At 37.3% G+C, this 13,492-nt stretch overlaps 2 protein-coding genes across 3 annotated transcripts; both read left to right on the top strand.

Annotated features, from left to right (window-relative positions):
- The first annotated feature begins 590 nt into the window (after positions 1 to 590).
- On the top strand, positions 591 to 7,624 carry LOC137723363 (uncharacterized). 2 transcript variants are annotated; one of them, XM_068462546.1, is made up of 19 exons: positions 591 to 891; positions 981 to 1,896; positions 1,998 to 2,066; positions 2,155 to 2,353; positions 3,116 to 3,200; positions 3,394 to 3,462; positions 3,586 to 3,667; positions 3,765 to 3,824; positions 3,923 to 3,975; positions 4,130 to 4,308; positions 4,715 to 4,898; positions 5,192 to 5,249; positions 5,363 to 5,419; positions 5,499 to 5,744; positions 6,147 to 6,208; positions 6,349 to 6,405; positions 6,498 to 6,591; positions 6,707 to 6,847; positions 7,194 to 7,624. In XM_068462546.1, the coding sequence occupies exons 2-19, from the start codon at positions 1,153 to 1,155 to the stop codon at positions 7,275 to 7,277; spliced, it is 2,523 nt and encodes an 840-aa protein (XP_068318647.1). In that variant the 5' UTR covers positions 591 to 891; positions 981 to 1,152; the 3' UTR covers positions 7,278 to 7,624. The 2 variants fall into 2 exon arrangements, with proteins under 2 accessions (XP_068318647.1, XP_068318646.1); XM_068462545.1 differs by having other exon boundaries at positions 1,995 to 2,066.
- Positions 7,625 to 8,276: 652 nt separating this feature from the next.
- LOC137723608 (organelle RRM domain-containing protein 2, mitochondrial-like) lies at positions 8,277 to 9,789 on the top strand. The gene is made up of 3 exons (XM_068462805.1): positions 8,277 to 8,476; positions 9,218 to 9,286; positions 9,376 to 9,789. The coding sequence occupies exons 1-3, from the start codon at positions 8,359 to 8,361 to the stop codon at positions 9,612 to 9,614; spliced, it is 426 nt and encodes a 141-aa protein (XP_068318906.1). The 5' UTR covers positions 8,277 to 8,358; the 3' UTR covers positions 9,615 to 9,789.
- Positions 9,790 to 13,492: the final 3,703 nt, after the last annotated feature.

The raw sequence follows: 13,492 nt of genomic DNA, 5'->3' as shown, positions 1-13,492 counted from the left end.
AGAAATTTTTAGGATAATTTAGCCAAAGAAGAGAGAATGAAAGAATTCCTTAAAAACCCTAAGAGGCCCACTTAGGTAATTTAAACTCCTTATCAGCCCAGACTCCAAAGCCCACTTAATCAAGGTACTTATTTTATACCTGGTCCACACCCCTTCCATCTTTATCTTCCTTTTAAAAAAAAATTAAAATAAAATTAAAATCCATCATTGGGACAGTTGGCTGTGACAGTTAGGTTCTGTCCATTTTAAAAGTCGGTTATGACCCCCTCCAAAACCCTCTACACTTCCTCCGATGCCTCCACCTGTCTCGTCCAACGGCTTAAATTCCATCTAACACATCACTCACGGTTACTTCCGCGCACCAAACTCTCAGAAATACAAAATTCCCGCAAAAAAAAGAAAAAAGCGGGACTCGCGGTTCCAGGTCCCATCACACGTGGCGCCACGCGGCGCAATTTGGTTGGCCAAAAAAGTGGGCCCGTAGGCTTTATCCACCTGCCGTCTCGTTTCTTCCAAAGAAACCCATTCGTCATCTTTTTATTTATTTATTTATCTAAATAAACTAGGCATTTTATCTGTCTGTCGTCCCTCAAAAGTTGAATCTGGAGCGCGAGCCAGGCTTTTTCATTTCGGTATTTTTGCCGCTCTGCACGTTTTCACCCGTTTCTCGAAACAGAATTGAAAAACCCTAACCCTTATCGCATCCCGCGCTATTTCCTCTCGCAGATCTCACTCGACAGAAACATCCTCGATTTGTTTTCTTGAATTTCAGATCCTCAACTTTCCGAATTCGATTCGAAAACGCTTTGGATCTCCGAGCTCCTCTTTCTTCTATCGGATTTCCAAGTCCTGTTCGATTTGAAATTTTCGGGTTTGGATTCGTAAGAGAAGGTTAGTTTGTTAAATTTTACTTGAAAATTGGTGATTCCGATGTTTTTGTTTTCGTTTTTCGTGTTTTTGATTCGATTCCTTGTTTTTAGGATTAAAAACTGTTTTTGAATTCTGGGGGAAAAAACTGTGGTTCGTGATTCGAGCTGGGGGAAATAGGATTCGTTTTTGGAATTGGGTTTCTGATTGAATGCTGTCTCAGTCGCACAGTGCTTGTTTTTGGAAATTTATCGAATTTGGATTCTTGAGTAGGGTTGTAGTTGGATGGGTGAGGAGGCAATTTGTGTGGGGAAATTGAGAGATGGGGAAGTGGAAACCGAAAACTCCCCGAGAGCTGAATTGAAGCGAGAGCACGAGTGTCTCGGAGATGATAGCGGGGCAGACTCGTTTCCCAACAAGAAGCAAGTGAAGGACCATTCCAATGAGGATATACGTTCGGAAGTATCAAACCCCGTTGTGTCTCCGAAAGAGAATGGCTCCACTTTTCAGGACATTACTAGCCAACCTGCTGAATTGGTAAATAATAACCGAACAGAGTGCGGTGAAGTTGAGTCCTCAAGTTCGGGGAATTCGGGCTCTGAGGAGACCTTGAGCGATGGACAGTGTACTGTGAATGATAATTGCCAAGTTGAGAACAAGACGAATGGTGATGTATTGACCTCTCGGGTTGTGGTTGAAATTCCTAAGCTTGCCAGTTCATCTGGCATTCGCAAGATTACGTTCAAATTCAGCAAGAAAAAGGAGGATTATGACTCTTCACATGGAAATGCTTATGAGGAGTCCGGAATGGACTTTCAGGCAATGGCTAGTACAAGTAGGGAGTTTCCAGCAAGTTCATGTTGGAGGCAGTGCGCTGAATTCGGCAACTTTCATCCTTGTACTTCTAATTGGGAGTTGGAAAGTTCTACTAATGTAGTTCCGAGCAGCTATCCTTCAAATGTTAAAAAACTATTGTCTACTGGTATTCTTGATGGGGCTCGAGTGAAGTATGTTTCCTCCCCACCAAAGGTATTATATCAAATATATTGTTTTTTCTCTGTTGGATGTAATATCTGCTTGCAGTACGAATATTTTTTTTTCTTTAGAGGTTCTAATATAAATTTTAGCAGATAGAGCTGCATGGAATTATAAGTGGCGGTGGTTATTTGTGCGGCTGCTTATCATGCAATTTCACCAGGGCAAGTTTACTCACTGTTTACATTGTTTTGAGTTTAAGTGCAATATTGCTTATAGGCTTATAGCTGATTGATTCAATGAAATGAGCAGGTACTCAGTGCATATGAGTTTGAGCAGCATGCTGGTGTCAAGACTCGGCATCCTAATAATCACATATACATGGAGAATGGGAGGCCAGTTTATAGCATCATACAAGAACTGAAGACTGCTCCACTAAGCAGTCTGGATGAAGTGATAAAGGATATAGCTGGCTCTGCTCTCAACGAAGAGTCCTTTCGGATTTGGAAAGGTAATTTTTAAGCAGCAACACTTTGCTGAGTTTTTTTTTTCCTTTCCGAAATAGCTCTTCTCCCAATAAACCTTTTAGGATAGCTCTTCTCCCAATTATCGAATCAGTACTTGACTCACACACATAAGACTTATGGACCTGCAAAAGTGCAAATAACATCAGACCAAATCCATATCCACTTAGGTAGGATCTCAACTAGGCTCAACACAATAAGGTGTATGTTCTGCATCAAAAGCTTTCGCACTTGATCACACTACCTTTGGTTGGGACTGAATGAGCAATTCCCATAGGATGATGATTATGATGTGTATATATGTTTTGGACAGTAACTATTATTTGAAAATGAAGGAGGATGGGAAGGAAAGTGGTTGGGGAAGGAGGGGGAGGGAAGAAAACTTCTTTGCTTGGTTTGAGCTTGATTCCATGTTATGTTTGATTTCACCATCATTTTTCTCAACTTCCTTAGATAAATATCACATATCTCAGATCCAGAAAATCTGACATTCATGAAGCTCATTTGTCATGTGCTTGATGACATTTTGAGGGTAGTGTAATATAATCAAATGAAAAGTTCACTAATGATAGAACATTTTAACAAATTTTGGGTTTTCAAAATGCTTATGTTGGAATACTGGAAGTGCTAAGGAAAAAGCGATCCACTGAAGGGAAACAAAATTGTGTCCGGTTGATATATATGTTATGTTAATGTGATATTGAGACCCTAATGTTCCTTTTTTTTTTTTTATATAAAACATTCTGCAGCAACTCTTTATCGTATTGATGGAATGGCTGAAGTGGAGAAAAGACGTCGTGTGAAGCTCCCTAAATTGCCTCATCCAATTCCCAGGTAATAAACTTAACACATGGTACTCAGAATATAAGTCCATCATTGAATTTGTTAGATTAATGTAATGGTGATTGAACTTAATTTAATTACTGGCTAATGGAACATTTTAGATTCTTTTACCATTGTATTTGTCATTCAGATTAAGATAACTTGTTTTTTGCATGAAAAAACTGAAACTGTATATGCTGTGCAGACCAAGCTTCCACAATCCTTATGAAACTATGAACCAGAAGAAAATCGCTGAAGGTGGCAATAGGAGAAGGTTCATCTCATCCCTTTGCCCTCTTTTCCTGTTGTGATTCTTTGTGAGTTTCTTTTTTTTACAAGATACTGTCTCGATAAAGGGTGAGTTTTGTTTGATTCGGAAATTTCTGCTGGTTGATAGGGATAATGATCTTCACCGGTTACTATTTATGCCAAATGGACTTCCAGATGGAGCTAAATTGGCATACTATGTTAAAGGGCAGGTAATTATATAGATAATAGTTATCATGATGATGCTGATTTCAGTTGTCGATGCCTGTAACTTTTGATCTTTAAATGATTTTATGCTTTCATTCCCAGAGATTACTTGGTGGCTATAAGCAAGGAAATGGGATAGTCTGTAATTGCTGTGACAAAGAGGTAAATACTGAGCTGCACAGATCACATCAAATTTAAGTCCTGCATATTGGTCTAGCCCCTCCTTCCCCTTTCTCTCATGTCAATCTTACTGTAAACAGATAAGCCCTTCACAGTTTGAAGCTCATGCTGGAATGGCTGCAAGGCGTCAACCGTGAGTAGCTTCTAAAGAGCTTTGGCTGCTGTTCTAATTTTTTAGTGTGTCATGTGTAGATAATTTATTTCATTTTGCAGCTACCATCACATCTATACTTCCAATGGATTGTTGTTTAGTGTGTCATGTGTAGATAATTTATTTCATTTTGCAGCTACCGTCACATCTATACTTCCAATGGATTGACGCTTCATGATATAGCCATGTCATTGGCCAATGGGCAAAACCTGACAATTGGTGGCAGTGATGGAAATGATGATATGTGTTCTGTATGTGGACATGATACAGGGGATTTGATTTTCTGTGATGGATGCCCTCGTGCTTATCATTCAGGTTGATATTGTTTATAATTTTTGGTACTTGATTTTAGTTTTGGATGTATATTTTTGTTCTTTCTCCTTTAAGTATTGCTCATCAACATTTAAGATCACATTTTGATATATTCCGTTTTGTTCTTTCCCCGGTTGAACTGAAAATTTAGTGGTTTGATGAATGCTTTTTGATCCACATCACTGTCTTCTCAATCTAATGATAGGAAGTATTGTCCCCATGCTAATATTACTCATGTTTGAAAAAAATATATATATATATATATATATATATATGAATTCTTTTGGTGGAAACAAAGTCATCATATATATTGATGTTGTTAATAATTTTAATATCCCTATGAATCAATCAAGTTAGTAGTTGTTAGGTGTTTCATGTTTTTTTGGGTCTAACTTTGTTTATATTGCAGCTTGTTTGGATTTACCATTGGTTCCTCAAGGTGATTGGCATTGTCCAGATTGTAGAGATAAGTTTGAACCTGGTAAAAAAGCTGCTGCCGGGGAATCTTCAAATATTGGAAGACCTATTGTAATACGTTTGACACGGGTCTTCAATGCACCTGAGTATGAAATTGGTGGCTGCGTTGTTTGCAGGTTTGTTCCTCTTGTGTATAAATTCCATTCATTTCTTGTGTGCATTTTAAGTAGCCTGACATGAATGAAGGTTTTCACGAAGTTGGTTAAATTTTGATTATGTCACATCATGCTCAACACCCATGTCTACAAACTATTTTGTTGGAAATTTGGTACCCTGGTTTCTAGGCAATTTCTTGCAGTATTTTTTTATTTTATAATCTCTCGAGGACTCTTGCGATATAATTTCTTTACTTGATGTTTGCCATTTGGTTATCACTCATAGGTGCTAACATATTATTTTGTATTTTTAGGAGCCAAGATTTCAGTGCAGCTTTATTTGATGAACGAACGGTTATAATCTGTGACCAGGTATGATTTAACATTTTAGCTCTTTTGATCACATGCAATGAGAGTTTGTCAAAATTTTCTCTCTTTAGTTAATAGTTATCTTTGTTTTATTCTTACCATTGATTCTTGTTCAGTGTGAGAAGGAGTTCCATGTTGGTTGCTTACGGGACAGTGGATTATGTGACTTAAAAGTATGTTCTGAATGTTGTGGTGGTTAAATTTTTTATATTTTCTTGGATGCTAATTTATATTTTATGCGTCTTACTGCAGGAACTCCCCAAAGATAAATGGTTTTGTTGTGATGACTGTAATAGGATTCATGCAGCTTTACAGAATTTAGTATTCAATGGAGCAGAGTGTGTTCCAGCTCCATTTTCAGATACAATAATCCGGAAGCATGCAGATAGAGGTTTGTTTATTGACGGAGTGGCAGATGTTCAATGGAGAGTTTTCAGTGGAAAGAGTCGCTATCCGGAACACCTACCCTTTCTTTCAAGGGCTGCTGCTATTTTTCGAGTAAGTACATATATGTGCGTTGGAATTTCTACCCTTATTCTTTCACGCTCTTTGATGCCTTCCTATTAACGTGTGGCACTGAACTTGGACTTGGTGTTTTATTCTTTCCCATTTTTATGTTTAAAATCCCCAAAGAAGTAGAATTTACTTAGAACTGGTAAGTTATGTTTCAGAGCATCAAAATTTATACAGGATGAATGTATTAAGGGAGTGCCTTCTCTCATTTATCACTTGGCGTTCTAGATTAGGCTTCCTATCTAAGTTTTAAGTATTTTTCTGTCACTTGTTAGTTGTCAATTGTGTATATACCATATGTTGTCACTTAATTTGGTTGTGTGGACAAATTTATACTGAATAGTTATCAATGTTGTCACCTTCAAATTGATTGTGCTCAATTGGCAGGAGTGCTTTGACCCTATTGTTGCACAGTCTGGTCGCGACTTGATCCCTGTTATGGTATATGGGTAAGTGGTAGTTTTTAATTGTTCTGCTGATTTTTAGTTTTTTGTTGCTTCCTGGAATTTTTGTGTAGCGTTTGTTCATCCAATGTAAAATTTCTATGACTAATATTATGAAATCAATTATTTTTCCCGGCATGTTTCAGGAGAAATATTTCAGGTCAAGAGTTTGGAGGCATGTACTGTGTTGTTTTGATAGTGGGGTATGTTGCTCCTCTGGTGTTAGTACGGATTGTAGTATTTGATGGTTTTGTCACACCATTTCACACTAGTAATAATTTTCGTTTATGTCCAGATCTGTTGTTGTATCTGCTGGTCTCCTTAGGGTTTTTGGTCGGGAGGTTGCTGAGCTTCCGATCGTTGCTACTAGTAGAGAACATCAAGGAAAAGTGAGTAAGATTTGGAATCTGCTCTTGTTTATTCGATAATACTTTAATGTTTTTCCTTTTCTATGAAAATTACCCTTTTTTGAAGTTTGACGTCATTGTTTTTTGGTGTTTTTAGGGTTACTTCCAAGCACTATTTTCATGTATAGAGAGGTTACTTATTTCCCTGAAAGTGGAAAAACTGGTTCTCCCCGCGGCTGAGGAAGCCGAGTCAATCTGGACGAGGAAGTTAGGATTTAGAAAGATGAAAGATGAGCAAGTAAGTGTATACAGTTATTTGAATTGCAGATAGTGCGGAGTTGGAGAGAAATTGATTTTTCTGGACCAGGATCCTCTCCCAATCTAAGGATGAGGATCCTCATGACCAAGAGATGTGGACCGTTGGATAAAGATCCAACGGTTATAATTATTATAACTTTAAAGGGACCCTTCTGTTTGTAGCCGTTGGATAAAAATCCAACGGTCCACATCCCTTGGTCATGAGGATCCTCATCCTTAGATTAGGAGAGGATCCTAGTCCGATTTTTCTAACTCGGTATTACAAAGCAGGCTGTTCTTGTTTTAACTTTTAACATTAACAGCTTAATTTTTTTCTTATTTTCCAGTTATCGAAATACATGAGAGATGTGCAGTTGACAATTTTCCGAGGGACGTCAATGCTAGAGAAGGCAGTGAAGTTGACGGATTGAAAACTTGCCAATCTCCCAAAGTTCCGCACGGCAAAATTAGATGTTGAAAGTGTTTTATTTGTGTTGTTTTTTTTCTCATATCTTTTCAGTTAGCGCTTGACGTCTCCTGTAATATCGTAGCTATTTTTAGTTATGCTAGTGATTCGCCTCTCCAATAAGCAGCAGTTTGAGGATTTTAGAGAGAAAAAGGAGGAAGAGGAGTAGGAACAATGTATGTAAAGAGAGAAAAGAAAAGAAATTGCATGCTGACCTTTTATCCTGCACGCATGCGATGCCACATTTGTTTTTGTTACTGTATGACAACATTGTTTGCCATAATTCCCATTTGAACGGTTAATTTGCTTCTAGCACTTTTGGATTTAATACAATGAATGGTAACTCATGTAACATAAAAGTGGTCACAAAACCGGTAGTTACGCACTTATCTCAGATCTTGATTCATATTAGTTTGAGAAGCCTCATAATATTATTCAAGACTACCTTTTTGAAGATTGTAATCTTTTAAGATCCTATCAATAAAATTACGATTATTTCTTGTTTAGTGTTTTTTTATTATCAATTTTTGTTAAGCGTTAGTGATCAGTTCTATTTGTGCATATTTTACAAAACTATTAAGATTTGTTTATGCTAGATTAGGTTACAATTGCATTTCACAAAACCATGAATCTGATTGGATTTGTAATTGGTGATTCCAATATTACATTCCCATAAACTTCCACATCCAGAAATTTTTGAGTGCGACGGAACCACTTGACCATCCGAGCAATAATGTGGTTTAAATTTGTTATTGGTAAGAATCGAACCTAAAATCTTTCACTTACAAATGAAGAGAAATACTATTAAACAGTAGTATTAAATGACATTTAAACTTAATTAAACTTGTGACATTCATTTTTGCGGAAACCTCCGATTGGGCTAAAGCCCGGTTGGGCCTATGGGCTTTGCACAAAGTATAGGAGCTTCTGCAACTCTGCCCCCACCCGACCCGAACCTGATATTTCTCTTTACTCGTTAAACCCTAAACCCCCAAATCCCCAGACTGTGTCATCACACACTGTCCATTGAAGTCGGATCACCTCAAATGGCGTTCGTCTCCGCCTTCCGCCGCGTCCTCGGAGGATCTTCCTCCGCTCTCCATTCCCAATTCGCAGCCATTCGTCACAATTCAACTCTCACATCCCCCAGGCTGTTCATCAGCGGTACATTTCGATCTCACCCACTTCGTTAATTGCTTTCTGTTCTTCCCTGTTTGCGAAATCCAGTCGAACCTGCAGAAAACCATGTTTTTATTTTCATTTTTTCGATAATTCTTTCGTTTTCACTTGATTTGTTAAAGGTTCCATCTTTTTTGAAAATTGGCTAAATTGATCAGAAATCAAATCCCAATTTCTGGAGTAATTAAAATTAAATATCGATGAAACATTGACGACATAACGGTCAATGATTGACGATATAGTGATTATATATTGACGACATACTGAAAACTGATCGTTTGAGCAATGGGGATTTAAAAAAAAATCATCTTTGCCAATTTCCCATATTTTTTCTTGTTTTATGGTGCTTTGTTAAAATTGGTTGCGATTCCCACCAGATGATGGGAGTTAATATAATTTGGTGCTTCTTAACAGTTTAGTGTATGTTTGTGGTTTATAAGGCCTTTTGTAATTGCATAGTCTTGTGCTTCAATCTGTGTTCCTTTTTTGTTATTTTGGATTTGATTACAAAGCTTCAATCCAAGACATTCCAATTTTTCAACCGATTGATCGAAAAGAAAACATAACTAATACGGCTGCAAATGTGTTAAAGTCTTGTAAATATGCCATCTGTTTACTGAAGAACTGTTGAGACTCCTGTGGAAACTACATTACCGTTTGTGTTATATGAGAGTACATGCAGATTCTTGAATCAGTACCATTGTTTCTTTGAATTGCAATGAGCAGGTCTCTCGAGATTAACAACAGACGAAAAGCTTAGAGAGGCATTTTCCCCATTTGGGCAGATTGTAGATGGTAAATGTTGATTCAGCTTATTTTTTTTGCTGTCCTAACACTTCTTACATCGCTTTAACCTGAACTCATTGTGTTTGTTGATCATGCAGCGAAAGTGGTTATCGATAGGGTGTCTCAAAGATCAAAGGGTTTTGGTTTCATTACATACGCATCAGTTGAAGAAGCCGAGAAAGCTAGAGAAGGGATGAATGCCAAGTTCTTGGATGGGTGGGTTATTTTTGTCGACCCTGCCAAACCTAGGGAGCCTAGATTTGCTCCTCCGCCAGCACAGCAGGACCCTTCTGAAACCGGCTTCAGATCAAACAAGACCATCGGATGGTGTGGATGATGACTGCATTAGTTACTTCGGTTTAATCTCATTGTGATGAAAAGGAGGGCAGTTTAAACATTGTAAACTCTCTGGTTATTTGTATTGAGAAATACGAAACACTTAATAGGTGAATGAATTATTGGACGGGCTATCGATACATTAAATTTCCCTCTTGATTGTGCACGAATGATTCGTTAACCTCTATCTGGACGATGGACTGTCAAATACAATGGAACTTACACTAATTTTGTTACGCTTGCACTACGAAAATTAGATGGAGGGATTCGACAAATAATAGATGCACTATAAATTGAGAGGACTTTCAAATAACTTATTGAAAGTCGGTGCTTTTGAAGTCCCTTGTATATAGCTTTATAGTGCATGAGTAGTTCATTCGGAAAAACACATCGATCGTCATATCCCTTAATTCATTTGTGTACGAATTTTCTAGCTTTTGTATATCCCCACAAGGCAAGCCTGTTACATCTTTTATCCAGCAACAATGTCCCAAGCAAATTCTACAAACCTTACTTTTGCGCGCTACGCATCTATTTCCTTCTCGACCCTCCTCCTCCTCCTCAACACTGTCTTCACGAAGATCGTCAGTCACCCCTCCTCCTTCTCAAAGATTTTATGCTCCTAAAGAATATGTCAGAAATATAAAGCCTCATCTTGGCACCATTTCCTTCATCAGAGTCTACCGAGCCCAAATCACAAACTGTGCTTGTTTTTTCGCTTGTTGAACGTTCTTCTTCTTTTTCTTCGAAGAAATAATTGACGTAGTATTTATTATTTATGATGAGTGTGGAGTTGAGCTCGATTTTAACCGTGTCAAGTTGATCATGGTGGTTGAGCTGGTCTAGTACTACTCGTGTGGCAAGGGACTTCACGTCACAAGTGAATGCCCAATGTACCTCGTGATAGACTTTCTTATAGACTTCCTTTGCTGAATAGTCAAAAGAAAATATCGCTATAGCAAATAGTACTGTGGAATACTATTGAAAATAGCTCTATATATATCGCTTTTCAATCCATGTGGACAAGTTTGTTTTAAATCAATATGAGGTATTCTAAAATACCTTTGTTTACAAAAAAAATTACTCTCATATCACTCAGTTTTTTCATCCCACCGTAGGAGTTTGATTTTTATATTATTATTTTGTTAGTATCACACTCAATTTTTGGGTCCACTATGGAAGGTCTAACCTAGAAAAAATGAGTGTGATATCAGTATATTGAACTCATATCGAAATCCTATGCCTATAGTTGGACGGAAAATTTGAATATGATACCAGTATATTGAAATCTTGAGTTCAATATATTAAACTTATGAGTATGATACTGATATATTAAACTCATACTAATATAGTATTATTATCGGTATCAAACCTAAAATGCCTGATTTATATATATAGTTATTACACTCACTCAAACTTTCGTACAAATTAGAAACATTACGACAAACAGTAGTATTAAGAAGTAACATTGTCATTAGCTTGTCTTTTAACTTGTTATATGTGGCTTGGTAAACTATAATATTGTCTTTTAACTTGTTATATGTGGCATTAATGGTCACACTCACACGCAAGGATAAGGATGGGCAAAATACCCATGGGTTTGGGTAACCGTGGTTATCTGCCCATTTAAAGTTCACGGTTACGGTTATGGGTAACCGTTTAGACAAACAAACAATTATGGGTATAACCGTTTATCCATGAAATTTAAATGGGCGGTTATGAGTATTACTCGCGGTTATAACGAGTATCCATTTACCCATTTAATTTAATATATGTAAAATTAAAAATAAAATTAAAAACCCTAAATTTTCAATTTCTCCACCAGCACCAGACTCAGAGTCTCAAACGCCCCGTCCCTTGCTCATCTTTCCCTCCTCGTTGCCCTCTCCCCTCTCCAAAGCTCACTCTCTATCTCAACAGCAAGAGGAGCAGAGGACTTCAGCAGGGATTCCGAGTGGACCAGCACAACTGATTAGAGCTCAGGTGAACACGAGTTTGTGTATGTCGCGTTTAGTTATTTGATTATTGCTTGATGAGGTGCGTTTTGATTCCCTGCCTGAAACGTGGAAACCCCATGAATATCATCAACTTGCTTTGATCAATCGCTTGTTTCCTCCTTAATTTAATTACATTTGAGTCAGTAAAGTTTAAGTATTTCAAGTGAGAATTTTCATAATTTGTGTATTTGTCAATGTTTAAGATACGTTACTGCATGCTGGCATGAGCGTAGCTGTATTGACTAGAACAGATGCACTCCCTTGTTGCACCTGGATAAGCAAACTTGTTTAATTGTCAGAAAACGAAAATTATGACAAATTTTTCTTTTGTAATTTTCAAGTTGTTTAAAAAAAGCATATAGACGGGTGAAAAAGGGGGTAAATGGGTAAAAAAAAAGGATAAACGGGTTCAAAAATGGGTAAACGGGTATGTTTATGATTAAATGGGTAAACGGTTATGGTTAAATAGATACACGGTCATGGATATGGTTAACCGTTTATAGATGGTTATGGATATGGGTATGAATATAACTGTTTATGCAATTACCCAACGGGTAAACGGTTATGCGGGTATGAACATAAACGGATATGGATAAATAACCGCGGTTATCCACCTGCCATAATCGTTACCCATTCCTACGCAAGAAAAGTCCTATAAAATAAATAAATAAATATATATATATTTTTTTTTTTTATTGTTGATAAAAGTAAATTTCATTACCAACCAAAACAAATACAATAAAGGCCTAAAACAAGTTAAGTACAACAAAAGAAAATGGGTCACAATCACACAAAAGAAAACGGCCCAATACCAAACTTGGAGCTCACTACACACAAACAAACTACACAGAAGAACCCTAGAAAACTAAGCTTTCAGAAGCTGCAGGCAACATCGTCGCGGCCACCAGAAAACCGCGCGATCCTGTAACACTGTTCATAAGCACAGTGAGCTTCCTGTCTTACCCCTGCTAAGTTTGCATTGTTATATTTTTACACGGACAATAATGTCCCGCACTCATCTCTTTCCTCCTAAGCCTAAGCAGATAATTCAAATTGAAATTCCTCTCCTTAGACCTTTGGAGCTTTGTTCGGTTTCAAGCTTTTCGACGGTAATTGGACGATTCCTCCGACGCCGGCCATCAAGTTTAGTCTGAAACGATTCCTACCTTATTGACCTATTGCATGTCGGAATCTGCTTCAAATTTGTGATTTAATATAATTGGGCTTTAGAAAGATCTTCATGATTTTGTCTAATCCAATTTCACGATTAGAAATTTCGCCTGGGGTGGGGACTGCAATTTCATCTGCTCCAAACAAATAGATTCTTTTTAGTCTGAATTTAGAAAATTATATTCGAATTTTGTTTTACATCTGATTCAGTTGGATTTAGGGGTTATAGTGTTTCCTGGCCTGAGTTGTATATAAAGAAAAAAAAGTGATTTTTTTTTTTTGTATCCTAAAGAGTTCATCATGATCATAGACATGAGTCTCATATTATCAAGTAAGATGCCGAGTCCTCTTGCATTCATATATTTAAATTTGTGAGCTGCTTTTCTGGGTTTTTGTTGATTTGCTTACTTATCTGGTAGATACAAGAAGAGTGACACCGCCATGAACATTATCAATTTATTCATGAAAAACGTCACACTTGGGCCAATCTAACCATTTATTTTGAGTACATCACATCAGCAAAATAATAAAACATATGACAGCGGGGTTTTTTCAAGTCAATTTTTGTTGGCATGTTGTTGTTCATGTAAGTGTTGATTTGATAAATGCGAGTGCTTTTGGCATTTTATGACAAAGAAGAACAAGAATAGTATGCATGCTACAACATTATGAGTCTGAGAACTGAGACGTGAATTGTATGTAGGTAAGCAAC

Source organism: Pyrus communis, chromosome 17, assembly GCF_963583255.1.
Source record: "Pyrus communis chromosome 17, drPyrComm1.1, whole genome shotgun sequence".
In the NCBI taxonomy this organism is placed as follows: domain Eukaryota; kingdom Viridiplantae; phylum Streptophyta; class Magnoliopsida; order Rosales; family Rosaceae; genus Pyrus; species Pyrus communis.
Note: the sequence above shows the minus strand (reverse complement) of the source record. Positions and strands in the feature narration are given on the sequence as shown.

Bases quoted from the DNA above. Each gene is read 5' to 3' on its own strand.
- LOC137723363 (XM_068462545.1), top strand. From the start codon at position 1,153: ATGGGTGAGGAGGCAATTTGTGTGGGGAAATTGAGAGATGGGGAAGTG. The intron at 1,897-1,994 runs GTATTATATCAA...TATAAATTTTAG, and splicing joins ATGTTTCCTCCCCACCAAAG to CAGATAGAGCTGCATGGAAT. The intron at 3,463-3,585 runs GTTCATCTCATC...GCTGGTTGATAG, and splicing joins GAAGGTGGCAATAGGAGAAG to GGATAATGATCTTCACCGGT.
- LOC137723608 (XM_068462805.1), top strand. From the start codon at position 8,359: ATGGCGTTCGTCTCCGCCTTCCGCCGCGTCCTCGGAGGATCTTCCTCC. The intron at 8,477-9,217 runs GTACATTTCGAT...TGCAATGAGCAG, and splicing joins CCCCAGGCTGTTCATCAGCG to GTCTCTCGAGATTAACAACA. The intron at 9,287-9,375 runs GTAAATGTTGAT...TTGATCATGCAG, and splicing joins ATTTGGGCAGATTGTAGATG to CGAAAGTGGTTATCGATAGG.